This window comes from Erythrolamprus reginae, chromosome 1 (assembly GCF_031021105.1).
Source record: "Erythrolamprus reginae isolate rEryReg1 chromosome 1, rEryReg1.hap1, whole genome shotgun sequence".
Classification (NCBI taxonomy): domain Eukaryota; kingdom Metazoa; phylum Chordata; class Lepidosauria; order Squamata; family Dipsadidae; genus Erythrolamprus; species Erythrolamprus reginae.
The window spans coordinates 43,490,229-43,509,423 of NC_091950.1; the positions used below are offsets into that span (position 1 = coordinate 43,490,229).

Sequence of the window (19,195 nt, forward strand, 5' to 3'; positions counted from 1 at the left end):
CTTATACTATTTCCTGTATTTTATCTTAGCATGAGTATATGTTTATCCCAGGCATGTTTAAATTCAGTTATTGTGGATTTACCAACCACATCTGCTGGAATTTTGTTCCAATCATCTACTACTCTTTCAGTAAAATAATATTTTCTCACGTTGCTTCTGATCTTTCCCCCAACTAACCTCAGATTGTGCCCTTTTGTTCTTGTGTTCACTTTCCCTCCTGAACCTTATTTAACCCTTTAACATATTCAAATGTTTTGATCATGCCCCTCCCCTTTCCCTTCTGTCCTCCAGACTATACAGATTGAGTTCATCATAACTATCTAACTGTCAGGAAATTTCTCCTTAGTTCTAAGTTGCTTCTCAGCAACTTAGTTCTAAGTCAGTTTCCACCCATTGCTTTTTGTTCTACCCTCAGGTGCTTTGGAAAATAGCTTGACTCCCTCTTCTTTGTGGCAACCCTTGAGATATTGGAACACTGCTATCTCCTCTGGTCCTTCTTTTCATTAAACTAGCCATGCCCAGTTCTTGCCACCATTCTTCATATGTTTTAGCCCCCAGTCCCCTAATCACATTTTCCACAATTATTAAATAAAACCATTTTCGTTATATCAACTTCAGGCTAAATGTGTACAAGGCTTTTCTGCCCAAAAGAAGTAAATGTAAATATGAAACTTGTACAGTCTGACCCAAGGGAGCAGCTTAACTTCTGAAACACAAAGAACAACCTGAGCCATGCTGACCACAACATTCTTATCCCCTCTGCCAACTAGAGCAAAGGTGACACAGTTGGCCTTTATTTGCTAAGAGACGATAGAGACATAAGGACACGTCTCTCCATTCCCAATTACAGAGGGATCAATTAGGATGCTGGGCCACAATTTGGATTTAATGGTGATTCTGGACAGCCAACATAGAAACATAGAAGACTGATGGCAGAAAAAGACCTCATGATCCATCTAGTCTGCCCTTATACTATTTTTTGTATTTTATCTTAGGATGTGTTCTGTCGGGCTGTCTGGTAGAATCCTCCCAAAAATTCACAGGTACACATTTCAGACACACACACGTTTGAAAATTCAAAACAATGTTCTTTATAATGAAAATTCACTTAAACCAAGCCCTCTTTTGGTATAGCCAAGAGCACTCGTCTCCAAACTGGTAATTTGTACAAGTCCCTTATCAGTTCTGTGATACTTAGCTTGCAGTTGTGAGGCAATTCACAGTCCTTCTTCTTTCACAAAGTGAAACACACTTTGCTCTGGTTTAGTTTCCAAGTGGGGAAAAATCAGCACACAAAAAGTCAAAGTCAGTAAAACAGTCACGAAACACAACGATCAGATAATCCTCCACAATGGCCAAACCCACAGGCTGCTCTTTATAGCAGCCTCACTAATTACCACAGCCCCCACCCAACCACTGGTGGCCTCATTTTCTTTGATAATAATCTCTCAGTTGTTGTTGCCTATGCATCACTCTCCGCATGCGTGGCTGTATCATTAACTCTTGTTCTGAATCCAAGGAGGAGCTAGATAATTGATCTCCTTCTGAGCTGTCTGCCACACTCTCCTCCTCCCTGTCACTCATGTCTTCTTGGTCAGAGGAGCCTTCATCAGCAGATTCCACCGGGGGCAAAACAGGCCTGCAGCATGTGGATGTCTCCCCCACATCCACAGTCCTTGGGGCAGGAGCTGGGCCAGAGCTAACCACAACAGGATGGATATATGTATGCTTATCCCAGGCATGTTTACATTCAGTTACTGTGGATTTTCCAAGGATCTACTACTCTTTCAGTAAAATAATATTTTCTCATGTTGCTTTTGATCTTTCCCCCAACTAACTTGATCTTGTGTTCACTTTCCTATTAAAAACACTTCCCTCCTGAACATGTATAAAGAACATGTATAGAACATGTATAGAACATGCTTGTCTATATTTTAGTATTCTCCCAGTACTTGTCGACTCGTCTCCTGTACTACTGGATTACAGTCCTTAGCAATTCCAAACAGCATAGACCACAGTATCTAGATATTAAGAAAATTATACCCGGATGCATCTTGACGGTACCAGTTTGGCAAAGACTATCGTGTGTGGTTCTCCTGATTGTTTAATATTCTTTTCTTTGTCATCCTACCTTGCCATTTTAAATTTTACAAAGCAAGGTGGTGGGGGAGTCTCTTAGTCCAAATCCAACGGAAAACCTAGGAAACCACACACTCTCAAATAGAAATAATAATGCAGAAATACCAATCAAGCACAACAAAACATCGCTGAAATCTTATCTGCTTAAAAACGGAGAACACTGTGTTTCTGGCAAATAGAGGAATTTGCCAATTTTAATTTTTCTCAATACCTTGTTCCAGCCTTGAATTTATTTCATTCCGTATCCCGATCAATATGTGCATGTTGAGGAAATTCACGTGGATTTCTCAGTAAACTGTTCTCTGATACTTCCATGTGTATCAGGGGTTTTTTAACTTGAAAATATAAAATAACATTGGGGGGGGAAAGGCAAATTTCCACATAGTTCTGCAGTCTGGTTTGCATACAACTTCATGAAAGCAGAATTCAGAATAATGGTTTGCCCACTATGCAAACTCCTAAAAGATGACACTTCTTACAGGTGTTTGCATACCTCAGCACATATTCCCTTTCCTTGTGGAACATAAACAAAGCACATGCTCCAAAATTCCCTTTCCTTGTGTATGCAATAAACAAAGCACAAGTTCCAAAATTATTACTTTCAAACTTCCTTCTAGAACAGTGGTTCTCAACCTGGGGTTGGGGACCACTTTGGGGGTCGAATGATTGTTTCATAGGGGTCACCTAAGACCATGTGAAAAGACAAATTTTCCATGGTGTTAGGAACTAAAGCTTCTATTCTGGCGCCGTGGAACAGGTGGATTTAATGGTGATTCTGGACAGCCAACATAGAAACATAGAAACATAGAAGACTGACGGCAGAAAAAGACTTCATGATCCATTTAGTCTATCCTTATACTATTTCCTGTATTTTATCTTAGGATGGATATATGTTTATCCCAGGCATGTTTAAATTCAGTTACTGTGGATTTACCAACCATGTCTGCTGGAAGTTTGCTCCAAGGATCTACTACTCTTTCAGTAAAATAATATTTTCTCATGTTGCTTTTGATCTTTCCCCCAACTAACTTCAGATTGTGTCCCCTTGTTCTTGAGTTCACTTTTCTATTAAAAACACTTCCCTCCTGAACATGTATACAGAACATGTATAGAACATGTATAGAACATATTTTTACAATCCGACCAATCAGGCGTTTACATTGGGGGTGTCCCTCTGACCTTCCTGCCAATCAGCTTAAGGCTCTGTTGGGAGAACTGGCACTAGACTTATGGTTGGGGATCACCACAAAATGAGGAACTGTGTTAAGGGGCCGCGGCGTTAGAAAGGTTGAGAACCACTGCCTAGAATAATAATAATCAGAAATTACCCCCCTTTTAAACCAAAAATGAAAATTAGTAAAATGTGCATATATCTAACACTGATTCGTGCATCAACAGCCAGAACATATGGTCATTTTAGTTGTTGATAGAATATAATCCAGATCTATGAACATAGTTGTCTTGCTAAACTTAGTTGCTTGGAGTTGGTTGATGATTGATTTAGTCCATTGTGCAAAATCAAGTTTGCTTAACTATGTTTACTGAATAAAGCCCATTTGGCTGAGCAGATACATCTTACTCAATTAGAAAGCCTAGTTCCAAACTACAATGATTGCATTCATTTATGGAAGACAAAACCAAATGAATCACATTATGGTTATCCAGTAAGATGTGTGAACTCCGCCTGTATCCTTTCAAAAGAAATGGAACTGGGTCTGGTGAGAAGATTCTATTCCAGTGCCTCTGTCCACATCGTCTTGCTATCATTCACGATCACAACATTAAATTACTTTTCACGATCACAACATTAGATTGTTGCTGTTTTTTCTAACATGACTCAGGTAAGAAGCAAAAAATTAACAAGGTCCCACCAGTATATATTTGGAGAAAACAAATAACTGACCACTTAAAAGCAATAAATCCTTTGTTTATATTAAGTTTTAGACAGTCTCATCACTACCACAAAAGGCTCAAGGTTTTCAATGCCCATTCCAATTTAGACTGAGATCCATAACCAGTTTGGCCATTATCTTTGCAGAAACACAGACAAGGGTTTCTCAAAGGAAGTAACTAAGCTTCTCATTTCCCTTTTCAAAGTGACAACATTTTTGTGCCAGTCCCATTTGCCATTTTTCACATAACACTCAAGCCACTTTCCTTGATAGAACCCTGAACCTCCTGCCACAGTGCTTTGGCACACTAGCATTCCACAGCCAATTTCCATTTTCAAGAGCGAAAGGATAATTTCAGCCAGTACAGGGCATGTTGGTGATTTACAACTATTAAGCCTTAAAAGAATACTGTGCATTAGATCTATTTAAAGCTTCAATGGAAGCAATCACTGGTCCTGTTTCGCCTTTTCTCAAATCTAAAATTATTCATACCATTTTCTGTTTAAATATTTGATCAGACTGTTGCATTATTATTTTTTCCTTATTACTGACAAGAAAAAAAAAGCAGCGAGAGAAGTTCTAGGGACATATTATGGAGCTACATTTTCAGATGGATTAAAGAACACCAGAACCTTATTTCTGAATTATTTCTTTTATGTATATACATACAAGCAAAATACTTATAGAGGTCACCTCATAGTGAGATAGGCAGTAAATAAATTTAATAAGGAATAATAAAGAATAAGCAAATAGGCACCAACTGCAGACATTAAAACTGCTTAAGTTGGGGGATTCTGGTAGCTGAAGTCTTAAAGTTGCCAAGGTTGGGAAACCTAATTCCAGTCCCTCTTACATATCTATCGTATTTTTCAGTGTATAAGACACACCGATGTATAAGACACACCTAGACTTTAGAGGAGGAAAACAAGGAAAAAAGCATTCTGAACCAAACGGTGTAGTATTATATTGTTTAATAAAATACCAGTGTAGCAGAATACTTTTTACAACCATGTATACTTTTTAAAACCATGTACACTTTTTACAAACTTTAATTCCCAGAATTCCTCCAGCAGTCATGCTAGCTCAGAAATGGGAGCTGAAGTCCACAAGCCTTAAACTTGCCAGGTTTGAAGATCCTTGCATTCCTAACCTCTAACTTGCAGCTTTAAGACTTGTGGACTTCAACTCCCAGAATTCCTCCATCAGACATGCCTCCTGGTTCTCCCCCCCCCATGCCCTCCCACCCCACGGTTCAGATTCAAACCCCCTTCTGGATTTAGAGCTGGCATCGGTCTGCAACTGCATGACAGCTCCAGGCTCTGAAGACATAGCAGCCGCGAGTGGGAAGCCAAGCCCAGCTGAGGAAAATCTGATGAAGATTATTCACCTGGGATCGGCTGTAGTGGGAGTTCGGCTGGAGGCGGCTAGCTTTCCACCAGGTTCTTCTCTTTTAAAGAGAGAGAGAGAAAGAAAAGGGGGCGGGCAAATAACCAGCTTCTCTAGAGAAAGAAATGTGTATCTCCCATCAATTGCGGTGTAATTCTGTCTTTCTTTCTTTCTGTCTTTCCATTGCAATTGGTGGGAGATACACATTTCTTTCTCTAGAGAAGCTTGTTATTCGTCCACCCCTTTCTCTCTCTCTCTCTCTCTCTCTCTCTCTCTCTCTCTCTCTCTCTCTCTCTCTCTCTCTTTAAAAGAAAATAACCAGGTGGAAAGCTAGCCATCTCCATCTGAACTCGCACCCCAGCCTATACCTTCCTCAGAGCTTCCTTACATTGCAAGTAGAGCAATGGAAAAAACCCTGCAAAGATTTAGGGCTTGGAAAACCTTCTTCTTTGCAGAAAGTAACAGTGAAAGAGCTGAAAGAAACTTACTCAGAGCAAGTTAGAGTAATGAACCAAACCCTGCAAAAACTTAGGGCTTGAAAACATTATTCACATACAGTAACAATGAAAGAGCTTGGGTACATTAATAGCATCTGGTTAGGGCTGGAAAGAAATATCTGGAGCAAGTAAATGAAAAAAACCCCTACAATGACAGGTTTTGGAATACATTCTTGGCAGAAATTAACACTGAAAGAGCTTGCAAGTGGTAATTAAGTTGTTCCGCTCCAGACGCCTGATGGACCCAGAGGGCTTTCGGAAGGCGCTTGGGGTTATTCCAGATACACTCATCCACAGTTCAGTGGAGTCCCTTGCTGAGGCCTGGAACAAGGCTGCAGCAGGAGCTCTTGACCAGATTGCGCCATTGCAACCTCTCTGTGGCACTAGACCCCGTAGAGCTCCATGGTTCAACGAGGAGCTCCGGGAGTTGAAACGCCAGAAGAGACGTCTAGAGAAGCGATGGAGGAAGAGTAAGTCTGAATCTGACCGAACACTTGTAAGAGCCTTTATTAAGACTTACAAAGTGGCGCTCAAGGCGGCAAGATGCGCGTATCATGCCGCCTTGATTGCATCAGCAGAATCCTGCCTGGCCGCTCTGCTTAGGGTGACCCGCTCCCTTCTTAACCAGGGAAGAGTTGGGGAGCCCTTACAGAGTAGTGCCGAGGATTTTAACACATTTTTCGCTGATAAAATTGCTCGGATCCGGGCGGACCTCGACTCCAATTGGAAAACAGAGTCGACTGACAATGAGTCAGTTGAGGTGACTGGGGCCCGTACTTGTCCACCTGACTGGGAAAAGTTTGATCTGGTGACACCTGATGAAGTGGACAAGGCCATTGGAGTTGTGAGTTCCGCCACCTTTTTGCTGGATCCTTGCCCCTCCTGGCTGGTTTCGGCCAGCAGGGAGGTGACACGAAACTGGGTCCAGGAGATTGTCAATGCTTCTTTAAGGAGGGGGTCCTTTCCGGAGCCCTACAAGGAGGCACTTGTGTGCCCCCTCCTCAAGAAGCCTTCCCTGGACCCAGTCATTCTCAACAACTATCGCCCAGTCTCCAACCTTCCCTTTATGGGGAAGTTTGTTGAGAAGGTAGTGGCGCTCCAGCTCCAGCGGTCCTTGGAAGAAGCCGATTATCTAGGCCCTCAACAGTCAGGATTCAGGCCCGGCTACAGCACGGAAACTGCTTTGGTTGCGCTGATGGATGATCTCTGGCAGGCCCGGGACAGGGGTTTATCCTCTGTCCTGGTGCTTCTTGACCTCTCAGCGGCTTTCGATACCATCGACCATGGTATCCTTCTGCGCCGGCTGGAGGGGTTGGGAGGGGGAGGCACTGTTCTTCAGTGGTTCACCTCCTACCTCTCCGGTCGGTTGCAGTCGATGTTAGTGGGGGGGGTCAGAGGTCGACCTCTCAGTTGCTCCCTTGTGGGGTACCTCAGGGGTCAGTCCTCTCCTCCCTGCTATTTAATATCTACATTAAACCACTGGGTGAGATCATCCAAGGGCATGGGGTGAGGTATCATCAGTATGCAGATGATACCCAGCTCTACATCTCCACCCCTTGTCCAGTCAGCGAAGCAGTGGAAGTGATGTGCCAGTGCCTGGAGGCTGTTGGGGTCTGGATGGGTGTCAACAGACTCAAACTCAACCCTGATAAGTCAGAGTGGCTGTGCGTTTTGCCTCCCAAGGACAATTGTATCTCTCCATCCATCACCCTGGGGGGGGAAGTCATTGACCCCCTCAGAGAGGGTCCGCAACTTGGGCGTCCTCCTTGATCCACAGCTCACATTAGAGAAACATCTTTCAGCTGTGGCGAGGGGGGCGTTTGCCCAGGTTCGCCTGGTGTACCAGTTGCGGCCCTATTTGGACCGGGAGTCACTGTTCACAGTCACTCATGCCCTCATCACCTCGAGGTTTGACTACTGTAATGCTCTATACATGGGGCTACCTCTGTATTTGAATTTATACTTTCAAGATAAGCGGGGGAAATGTACCCCCACTCTATGTTTAATGTTTGTATGTGTGTTTGTTTATTTTAAGAAAAACTAATAAAAATATTTTTTTTAAAAAGAAAGAAAGAAAAGTGTTCGGAAACTTCAGATCGTGCAGAATGAAGCTGCAAGAGCAGTCATGGGCTTCCCCAAATATGCCCATGTTACACTAACACTCTGCAGTTTGCATTGGTTGTCAATCAGTTTCTGGTCACAATTCAAAGTGTTGGTTATGACCTATAAAGCCCTTCATGGCACCGGATCAGATTATCTCAGGGACCGCCTTCTGCTGCACGAATCCCAGAGACCAGTTAGATCCCACAGAGTGGGCCTTCTCCGGGTCCCATCAACTAAACAATGTCGTTTGACGGGACCCAGAGGAAGAGCCTTCTCTGTGGCGGCCCCGGCCCTTTGGAACCAACTCCCCCCAAAGATTAGAATTGCCCCCACCCTCCTCGCCTTTCGTAAACTTCTTAAAACCCACCTCTGCCATCAGGCATGGGGGAACTGAGATATTCTTTTCCCCTAGGCCTTTACAATTTATGCATGGTATGTCTGTATGTATGTTTGGTTTTTATAATAAGGGTTTTTTTCGTTATTTTAGTATTGGATTGGATTGTTACATGCTGTTTTTATCATTGTTGTTAGCCGCCCCGTGTCTGCGGAGAGGGGCGGCATACAAATCCAATAAATAAAATAAAATAATTAAATAAATAAAGAGCTGAGAACATCGTTAGCACCTAGTTAGGGCTAGAAAGAAACTTACTCAGAGTAAGTTAAAGCAGTGAAAAAAACCCTGCAAAGACTTAGGGCTTGGAAAACATACTTCACAGAGAGAAACAATGAAAGAGACTGCAAGGTAAGAGCTGGGAAGATCGTTAGCAGCTAGTTAGTCCTGGAGGAAAAGTTACATTCAGTGTATAAGCCACACCCTAATTATCAGCCTATTTGGGGGAGGAAAAAGGTGCATCTAATACACCGAAAAATATGGTACTTCCTAATTTACATTGAGACAACATCATGTTCTTTTACATTTTTGCAAATACAGGAGCATCACTTTCTTAAGCCAGAGGAGATATCTAATTCAAAGATGAACAAGAAATTATATCTATGAGCAGCAAATATTCACTCAACAATTCTAATAGCATTAACAATAGCACTTAGATTTATATATCAGTTTACAGTGCTTTACAGCCCTCTCTAAGCTGTTTGTTTGTTTATTTATTGGATTTATATGCCACCCCTCTCCAAGGACTTGGGGTGGCTTATAACATATAAAAAACAATTAACAATCTTAAATCCAATTTTAAAATTAAACTAGTCTAAAATCCCAATTTCTTAAAAATTAATCACTCTCATTCAAACAAATAAGCATACATTCCATTCATCAGCCAGGGCTTAATATCTAATGGTCCCAGGCCTGTTGGCACAAGTTGGGTCTTCAAGCTCTTGTGGAAGGCAAGGAGGGTGGGGGTGGTACAAATCTCTGGGGGAAGTGGCTCTAGAGGGCCAGGGCCCCTACAGAGAAGGCTCTTCCCCTAGGCCCCACCAGGCAACATTGTCTAGTTCAGTGTTTCCCAACCTTGGCAACTTGAAGATACTTGGACTTCAACTCCCAGAATTCCCCAGCCAGCATTCGCTGGTGGGGGAATTCTGGGAGTTGAAGTCCAAATATCTTCAAGTTGCCAAGGTTGGGAAACACTGGTCTAGTTGAAGGGAGAAGGCCGACCTGGAGAAGGCCAACCCTGTGGGACCTGGCGGAAGGTAGTCCCGATTTACAGAGTCAGCTTATTTCCCCCTACACCTTGGAAGGATGGAAGGCTTGTTGGGTTTCACCACTCTACCACATGCTTGCACTATCTTGTAAACACATCTCTGTGGTCAGGTCACAATTAACTGACCAGTGTGTCACCTTTTGATGACCAAAAGGGGCAGGCACTCTACAGACTATATAAAGAACTGCAGAGTAGATGATCCCCTGCTGACCCTTCTTTCCACCTCCTTCTACCTTCCTGTGCTCCATTGTGCCTTGGCTGAGGACACATGTGTGAGATGAAATCCAAAGCCATCCTCACATATGAAAGCATCCAGAAGTTATTAATATGGACTGGAATATAAGCTTACCTGCCTGCAATTTGTAAATGCATGAATCAACAGAATTGTAAGTAAAGATTGTACTTTTTATCTTTATGAAGGAGTGATCATTCATTGCTAACAAATGGGATTCTGAGCCATGTGTTGATTTCTTGCCATGCTGAATCCACTGCAAATTAAGCCACCTAACTCTGCTAATACTAATAATATTAATAGTAACCAAAATACCCAACAAGGCTGAGTCAACCTTGGGCCTGTTGAGATTCGAACTGCCAAATTGCAGTCTGCAGAAGTAGCCTGCAATACTGCACTCTAACCATTGTGCTACTGGGGCTCTTAATACTTGTATTCGTATCTAGTCTTTTCTCTAAAGATGAGCACCTCCTTTTTATTTTATTTATTTATTTGTCCAAGAATATTCAAACAACAAAAACAAGAAAATGAAAATGTGATAGGGATGATAGGGATGACAGGCACACACGCATGTGCATACATGCACATGAGAACACATACTTAAGGATCTCTTAAATATGGAATGATGTCCACGGAAGCTAGAATTAAAACTATGAAAGTTTTCCTGTTTTATACTCACAACAATCCGAACATAACGTTTAAGCTGATAGTAAAGGTCGCTAAACATTGCACAATAATTTCATAACTGGATCCTGATACATTTCATCATTCTGCCCCCGCCCTGAGTCCTATGGGATTGGGCGGCATATAAATCAAATAAATTAAATTAAACTAAATTCCAACTTCATTACTGAAAGAATTGAAATTGTGCAGAGATCAGCCTTCTCCAAATAGGCCAGCTGAGGACGATGGAAGCTGTATTCTAATTAACACATCAGGAGGGTATCCAGTTGGGAAAGTGGCTAATATCCTCCTTTCAATTTTCTTTCCTTCTTTCATCTCATTCAGATATTTTTGATTTGATTTGATTTGATTTGATTTGATTTGATTTGATTTGATTTGATTTGATTTGATTTGATTTGATTTGATTTGATTTGATTTGATTTGATTTGATTTGATTTGATTTGATTTGATTTGATTTGACTTGACTTGACTTGATTTGACTTGATTTGATTTAATTTAATTTGATTTTTATGCCACCCCTCTCTGAGGACTCGGGGCGGCTTACAACATATAAAAAGAGTAGATTACAATAAATTAAATCCAATTAAATTAAAAATACGTAATCTAAAATCCCTAGTAATATTAAAATCAATCACATCCATTCATACAGCAATCATACAATCATTTGTTGGCCAGTCTAATCACCCCAAGCCTGGTGGCATAAATGAGTCTTAAGACTCTTGCGGAAGGCAAGGAAGGTGTGGGCAGTGCAAATCTCTGGGGAGAGCTGATTCAAGATGACCGGGGCCCTCACAGAGAAGGCTCTTCCCCTAGGTCCTGCCAAGTGACATTGTTTAGATGACGGGACCTGAAGAAGGCCGACTCTGTGGGACTAATATGGCAGAAGGCGGTCCTGCAGGTAATCTGGCCCGATGCCATGTAGGGCTTTATTGGTCATTATCAACACTTTGAATTATGTCTGGAAACTGTTCTGCCAGTTTATGACACAAGCCTTCAATTAAAGGAAAAAGTAGCCAAAACAGACACACACACGGGAAAATGCAACAATAGTTTCTTTATCCAAAGAAAAATAGAAGCAAAATTCCCTTTTTAAATTCAAAGGGATTTCTTGTAAAAACAAAACACACTTGAATGCAGTGAGATAAAAAAGACAATAAAACTCCAGTCAATTAACCAGTAACTGTGAAATTCGTCACAGCCACTATTCTTCACTATGATTTATGGTCAAAGTCCTGAAATCCAAACAGAGTCCTGAGAACGATCCTGAACGGCAAGTCAAGGTCCACAAGTAGGATTAGATAATCTTCCACACTGCGAGGCCGGCACGCTGCCCATTTAACAACAGCCCTAACTACATGAACCCCACCCAACCACAGGTGGACTCTCTTATCGCCTGTAATACTTTTGCAGCTGTTCTCTCCTATGCATAGCTCTACGCAAGCGTGCGTCTATCATTGTTTCTTTATCAGAGTCTATCGAAGATAATGAGGACTGGCTTCTTCCTGGGCTGTCTGCCAGGCCTCCCTCTTCCATCTCACAGACACTTCCTTCTTCAGATGATAATTCACTGGCCGACTGTGTCGGCAGCAAAACAAGCCTGTGACATTTGGATGTTTCCCCCACATCCACCTCCACAGTCCTTGGGGCAGAAGCTGGACCAGAGCTAACCACAACAGAAACCAATTGGCATTATGATTCAGATCTTCTCAAAAGGAACTGCACGGTATTATAAGAACCTCTATTTGGTTATATATAGTTTGGTTAACTATAGAAAATTCGAGATCACTATAATTTGGAAGATCTCAGAATGAACAATGAAATTCCAAATTCCTTCAATTGAATTTTCATTTTGGAAAATCACTTACTTTATATTTGTTCAACAATTGTCAATGCTCAACCATTGGCTAAATAACCAATCATTAACGTCACATACAGATGGGTGAATTACTGTGTTGTTTTGATTGAAATTGTAATATGTAACCTGACCAAACTATGTTGGATAAGTATGAGACCCTTACATTCATGATTGTGAGGGCAGAAAATAGTTCTTACTTCACACTCTAGTTCAGTGTATTGTTAATGCTGATTTATTTTAAATTAACAGATGAATGTTGAACATTAGAAGATTTTCCTTTTAAGTGATCAGAGTGAGTATTCAGAGTCCTCAGAGTAAGCGATCAGAGTCCTCGGAGAGGGGCAGCATACAAATCCAAATCCAAATCAATCAATCAACCAACCAACAAACCAACAAACAAATAATAGTCTCTTCTGCTGTTGAGATATGCTTATTTTTATCTAAACAACCAAAAATCAAAGCTGATATATTACTATATAGTTGTCCTGCAAATAATCTGCATAGTTAGGTTGAGATAATTTAGCTTTTATTTCAATGTATGTATTTCCATTTTCCTCTCCCAGAATAAAAAAGATAATGTTTGAACTTATGGGCAAGACTCCTAATAAGTAGTGTTGGGCGAACCGAACTTGCAAAGTTCGGGCTCGTGCCGAACCCGAACTTTTTAAAATTTGGGTTTGGGTTTGGCATTCACTCGAACACTACAAAACGCTGCCGCCCAAGAGGAGAGTGGGGAATCCCATTGTGGGATTCCCCACCTCCTTTTGCTTGCGGCACTGCAAGCAAAAGGAGGTAGGAAATCCCATGATGGGATTCCGGGGGCGGGGCTTTGACATCACGGAGACTCCTTTCTCCCCGTTTCGGCCAGCCAGGAAGTAGTCTCCGTGACATCAAAGCCACGCCCCTGGAATCCCATCGTGGGATTCCCCATCTCCTTTTGCTTGCAGTGCTGCTGCGGCATCCTTTTCTGTAAAAATAAAAGGAAGGAAAAGGAGATGTTTATTTTTACAGAAAAGTACGCCGCAGTGGTTTGCTGCTGTTCGGGTTCAGGTTCGGGTTTGGCGAACTCACCCGAACTTCACGACAAAGTTTGGGTGAGTTCGCCGAACCCGAACTTTGTTGGGTTCGCCCAACACTACTAATAAGTAAGACATTGTTTTATTCATGGAAAACAGATTAAAAAATTGAAAATTTCATCTGCAGTGCACAATGTTAATAATATTTTACTTTTAAAAATTGCCTTGCATTCTGTTACTCAGAAATTTAGGAAACCATTCTTGTATTTTGAAAAAGTACAAACTTCTCTGTCAAATGATTTATTGTACACATATAAAAATAAAATAAAAGTAAATGTATATGTACTGTATGATCAAAAATGATATTACAACCAAACTATTTAAATCTTCAGAGATTTGTAAAATAAAGTATCAAGAAATGTTCTGATCTGAATTCAGGTATATTCATATTGTTCCAAACCTACCAAGATTTTGCAAGAATTAGCAATTCAGATAAATAATATAATAAACCAGAATATTTGACAACCACCACATATATTCAGATGCTATGCTGGATTACAACTACCATGTTATCCAGATACTAGTTTGGGCTGGTGATTATAGTAGCTTAATGAGTTATTAAACAAAATGAAGATTGTGCAAATTTATTGTACACTTGGCTTTGTTACTAGTGCTTGGGTTTTATTTTGTTATGCTTTGTTTGTTTGTTTCTTAACAAAAGAGTAAGTATTGGAAGATGCATTCAACACTTAAGTTCTTCATCACTTTATTATGGTTCCAAATATCTACTTATACATTTTCAATATTTCAAGAAGTGGTTTGCACATAAATGTTTTGTGTTAAGTAATAGCAGATCATTCATTGGCTGCTATTGATGCCCTGTCCAGAATGTAATCAAAGTTTTAACGAAAATATAATTCACAATTGTAAGGAAAAGAAGCAACCATATTTTTAAAAAACCATCAAAAAATTGTACTATCTACATGCATATTCTGCAAGCAAATAACATTCCCAATTGTATTGCTTTATGAAGGAATCCTTTGGATGTGCTAAACAGTTCCTCCTCTCCACCAACCAATAAACTCATAGTCACTAAGTACGTACATTCTGTACACATTTATACGTGGAGAGAACTTCATTATTGTGCCAGGCCATCTGGGAAAGTATCAAGTAGCCCATGGAGGAAAATACAGGACAGGATAGGAACATCATACAGTTGTGAAATGTTTCCTAGCTACTATTTAAAGACTCTATTCCCTACAAAGATTTAGCTTGGATAAAGAAAGTGTAGAAGCATAAATTTCCCCAAAAATATATGCAGACTCCACTAACAACATCTAGGATGCATGGTTGTCTCTACATACAGATCCTGAAAGGAACAGCTATAAATACATTTAATCAAAATTGTTGACAAGCAGACCTGTAGTAACACCTTATTAATGTGTCTAATCATAGAATGCTGGTGTGCCTTAAAAGTCTCTCCAGCAGTCCTTAGTGCTCAACACATAAATGTTCACTGATGCAGAAGGATTGTTGGATGTTCGGAAATGGAGCATGTGTGTTAGGTCATTACTGTTCTAATGGGAAAGTAGAAATGAAGTCCAAGCTATATGGCAGAAGCCATAATTTCAAATGAAAATCATCAGGACCCTAGATTAAGTCTATTTTTGGGGGGTACTGTTGAAAATAAAACTTTTGTAACTATTTTTGACATCTGTATTGATAAACTCTTTTCATTTTTTTTTCTTGAGACTGAATTTTTCACTGACTATTTTTCCACTAAATTTTCTTAGTAGTCCTGGAACTGTAATGTTAAACTGTAAGCTGTTTTAAGAGGCTTCATAGAACAAGAACATAAAATAGAGATATGAAAGTAAGAAAGTCATTTCTTAATTACATATCTCACGTACACATTACCAGCGTCTGGAAAAGTCAGCAGATAAGGTAAGATGTGTATCAAATCAGGCTTATTTTATCAGACAAAAATTTCACAGATCATAAATTACCATTCACTCCTTAGAATACTTCACTTAGATGTCAATTCAGTAGGGTGATAAAAATGTGGCTAAGACACAACCTGGGCAAAAATACTAGCAGGAATCATAAAATCTATTGATAGTTGACAAATCAAGGTCTGCACAGTCAGTTATCTCCAAGGGTCAAGTGGATCTTTATGTGGGCAGAAGACAAAAAGCAACATCACAGTAAATTCATATGAGTTGGGTTCTTACAATAGCTCAACCCAAAGATTATGGTCTGGTGGCCTAGAGGTTAATTATTGCAATATTATTCTTGGACTTGTTGAAAAAGAAGCAGAGAAGAAGTCATGAAAATTTGAAAGCAGGGTGTACCGGTAGTGGTGGCCACTGGTGGTTTGGAGAACCAATAACAGCGGCAGTATGAGGCTCCACCAATCCACCTGGAGATCGCCAGTTTCTTTTTTTTTTAACCCTCCACACATGTGAAGAGGGTAAAAAAGCACACGCAAGAGCACAGTGAGCGTGAAAAAGCATATGTGTGCAAGTGGAGCAAGCATGTGCGCATATGGAGCATGTACTTCCAAACTGGTAGGGAAGGTAAATAGATTTCCCCACTGTTTGAAATTCAATATTAAGTTAAACTAGACTCTTTAAAGTCTCAGAGGGAATAGTTTATGGGAGACTTCCATTCCAGTAGTGGGTTCTAAAACCTTTTACTACTGTTTTGTGCATGCTCTTGTACACACCCGCCATGCTTCTGCACATGTGCAGAATCTTTCCAGAGGGCAGGGCAGGGCAGGGCAGGGCAGGGCAGGGCAGACCTGCCTGCACTAGTAGTTCTAAGAACCAGGCCAAACTGGGAACAACCCACTGCTGTTCCATTCATGCCTCTGCCATAGCCTAATGTCACTTAATAGTTTCCTAGATGTTTTGTTCCAATTAGAGTTTCCGGTCTAAATGATTAACAGCTAAAAAATCCAGGTGATTCTAGAGCCTAGAATCTCACACATCTGGAGGAAAGAAGTTGGGAAAGTTGTTCTAACAGGGAAGTACTTAGTAGTACTTAGTAAGTAGGCTTAGTAGTACTGAGTATGAATACTTAGTAGTACTTAGTAAGTAGGCTTAGTAGTACTGAGTATGAATACTTAGTAGTACTTAGTAAGTAGGCTTAGTAGTACTGAGTATGAAAACTTAGTAGTACTTAGTAAGTAGGCTTAAAGTAGTGATAAAAGTTTGCTGGATGAGTTCTTCATCAAATTATTTTTCTTATCCAAAGTAAGATGAAGCTGAGTCTCAGACTTCAGATCCATCTACTCCTGATCTGAACTTCAGATCCATCTACTACTGACCTTAATGGAATTTACATGTGCATAACTGAGGTTCTGAATCATAGTATGCATCTTGTTTGGAATTCAAGCAAAATTAAACCCTCTAAGAGAAAATTCCCAAAGGAGCAAAGAACTTACCACATTTCATCATCCCTACTTCATAGCATTTCCGGAGTCGGCAGGCTTGGCAACTCTTGCGTCTGTTTTTATCTATTGTACATTGGTTTGTCGCCGGACAAATATAATCATTGTGGCCTGGAGAGAGGGATAGAAGAAGATACATTTTAAAAATACTGTCATAAAGTTTTAGGTTTAATCCATATTTTTGAGAAAAGGTATTTTATTTCTTGTGTTAGCTACTAACTGGTTAGTCTGTCCTTAGATAGCACTATGCGAAAGGCTTCCAATCCCAAATGAAGGCTGAATCATGTAGGCTGGGATGACTGCATACTGGACTGAAGACAAATGACCCAGAAGAGTCATCTGTGTCCTTTAGCTAATAAAGAGCACCTTAGCAACACAAAACATGAAAAAATGTATTCTCTGTAACCTTCAGTATAGATGCATGTTTCGTTAGGGCTGTATTCCTTAGGACTGTCTCATGGCCTTACTTTGCTTAACCAGAGCATTTAGGATTGTAGCTTGCAAATTGAGAAGATCCAGATTGAACAGATGTCCAAGTATCGCCTCTATATTGGTTGAGGCAGGCAGGATTCCCTTGAGTACCATTTGTTGGGGGTCAAGGGAAAGGGAGAGTTTTGCCTTCTCTTTCTGTTCAAGATCCCCATGTACATTTGGTGGGCCCACTGTGTAACACAGAATGCTGGACTCGATGGGCTTTGGCCCGATTCAGCATGGCTCTTCTTATGTTCTTAACATGTCCTCCAACTAACAAGTAGCCAGGGTGTTGGAAGGAATATCCTTCTGGGTTCGGTTCCAAGTGGGGAAAAAGATACTAGAACTGTGGGACTGCTTGGAAAGATGGTTTAATGGAAAACAGAAGGATGACATGGTTTTTGGGTCCTGGGGAAAGGAGGATCACATGCCTCAAGGATGTTGAAGAATAGAAAAAGACCTAGGTGCTGAGCGCACCCTACTTTATACCCTCTGTTGGGCTCCGGCCCAGGGCCTCCTATTCCTGTGCAAGAAATGCATTCTGATTGGCTGTCAGACTCCCATGGGGCCATGCTGGGGTAACTCTGTAGGCTCTCCTGAGTACCAGGCTAGTTTGAGTGCTGGCTGATGCAATCTTCCCAGGTGCCAAGTGGTGAAATCGGCAGAAGGCTAATCCTATTTTTGTTATGTAGTATAGACTGCCCCTTGATAAATTGGGGGAGGAGAATGGGTGAGCTGAGCTGGACTCAGGTTTTGATAGTCCATTGAGAAAGGTGGGGATACTAAGAGTGAGTCTTTTTCTGCCTAAAAGTATGTTTCTCCATTTCTCAGGCACGGATATTCTATATAATATTCTGCTCTTTTAATGTTTCCTAAAATATTTTATTCCTCTAGAAGCGTGGGTAGGTGCTAACTTCCTACAGGGGAAAGATGGATCTTCCTTAGATGCAGGGGTACTTAAGGAAAATAATAGAATAATAGCAATCTTATAGGCTTCTAATTTTTGATAATTCATTTGAAAGGCTAGCTGATAGGCCTAAAAGAGCTTCGGTTCCTAAAATGAAAGCAGCAGATGTGTTTTGAAAGATATTTTAGTAGAACAGGAAAATTGTGGCAAGCATGTCATAGAAAAAAGGAATGTGATCAGCAAAAGAGGCCTTTGTTTTGATTTTTGCAAACTACAACATGAGAGAACTAAAATATTTCCTTTTATTTTGGTAGGTTTCTCATCCTGGGACTAGATTTAACTTCTCTACAAAGATTCAGTAGAGACCAAGGACAGTCTAGAAAGACAGTTATTTCCTTCTGTGGAGAAGTAGAGTAATGCCATTTTGTGGGAAAAGTTCATATATTCCCACCAATTCATAATGAGAATTACTCAAAGCAGATGGTTTTTGTTAAATTTATTTGACAAGCAGGCTCCTTTTTAAAGGGAAAGTTGATAATACAAATTCTGGCCCAATGATAGTGAAAGCAAATTATAGCTATTCAAAAATGAAGGCAAATTTTCTTAGTGACATTTTATCTCAACCTTTGTCTAGAGGTTATATATGATGTTTGGAGTTGAATGCCTGGACTTAGACCATGATGTTCTGAGTGAAATGTTTGATAAGACATCAAGGTCAGTAGGAGGCTATGGCCAAATTTTGCTCTCCTAGTTTAGCCTAAGAATGATTGTGAATATGAGGAAAAGGAAAAAGATCATATAAAAATGTAATTGGTTGGCACTAAACAATAAGTTTTACCATTCTACCTCTCCTGTCTTCTTAAGGATTACTATAAAAATCCTCACTTTATGATAAGAATAAAGA

The 19,195-nt window shown here is 40.5% G+C and overlaps 1 protein-coding gene across 1 annotated transcript in view; it reads right to left on the bottom strand.

Moving 5' to 3' along the window:
- The window catches only part of ESR2 (estrogen receptor 2), a 98,427-nt gene that overhangs the window by 43,334 nt on the left and 35,898 nt on the right, over positions 1 to 19,195 (bottom strand). The window contains exon 5 of the mRNA XM_070751034.1: positions 16,908 to 17,024. Coding sequence (XP_070607135.1) covers positions 16,908 to 17,024 — 117 coding nt within the window. The remainder of the gene's footprint in view (positions 1 to 16,907; positions 17,025 to 19,195) is intronic.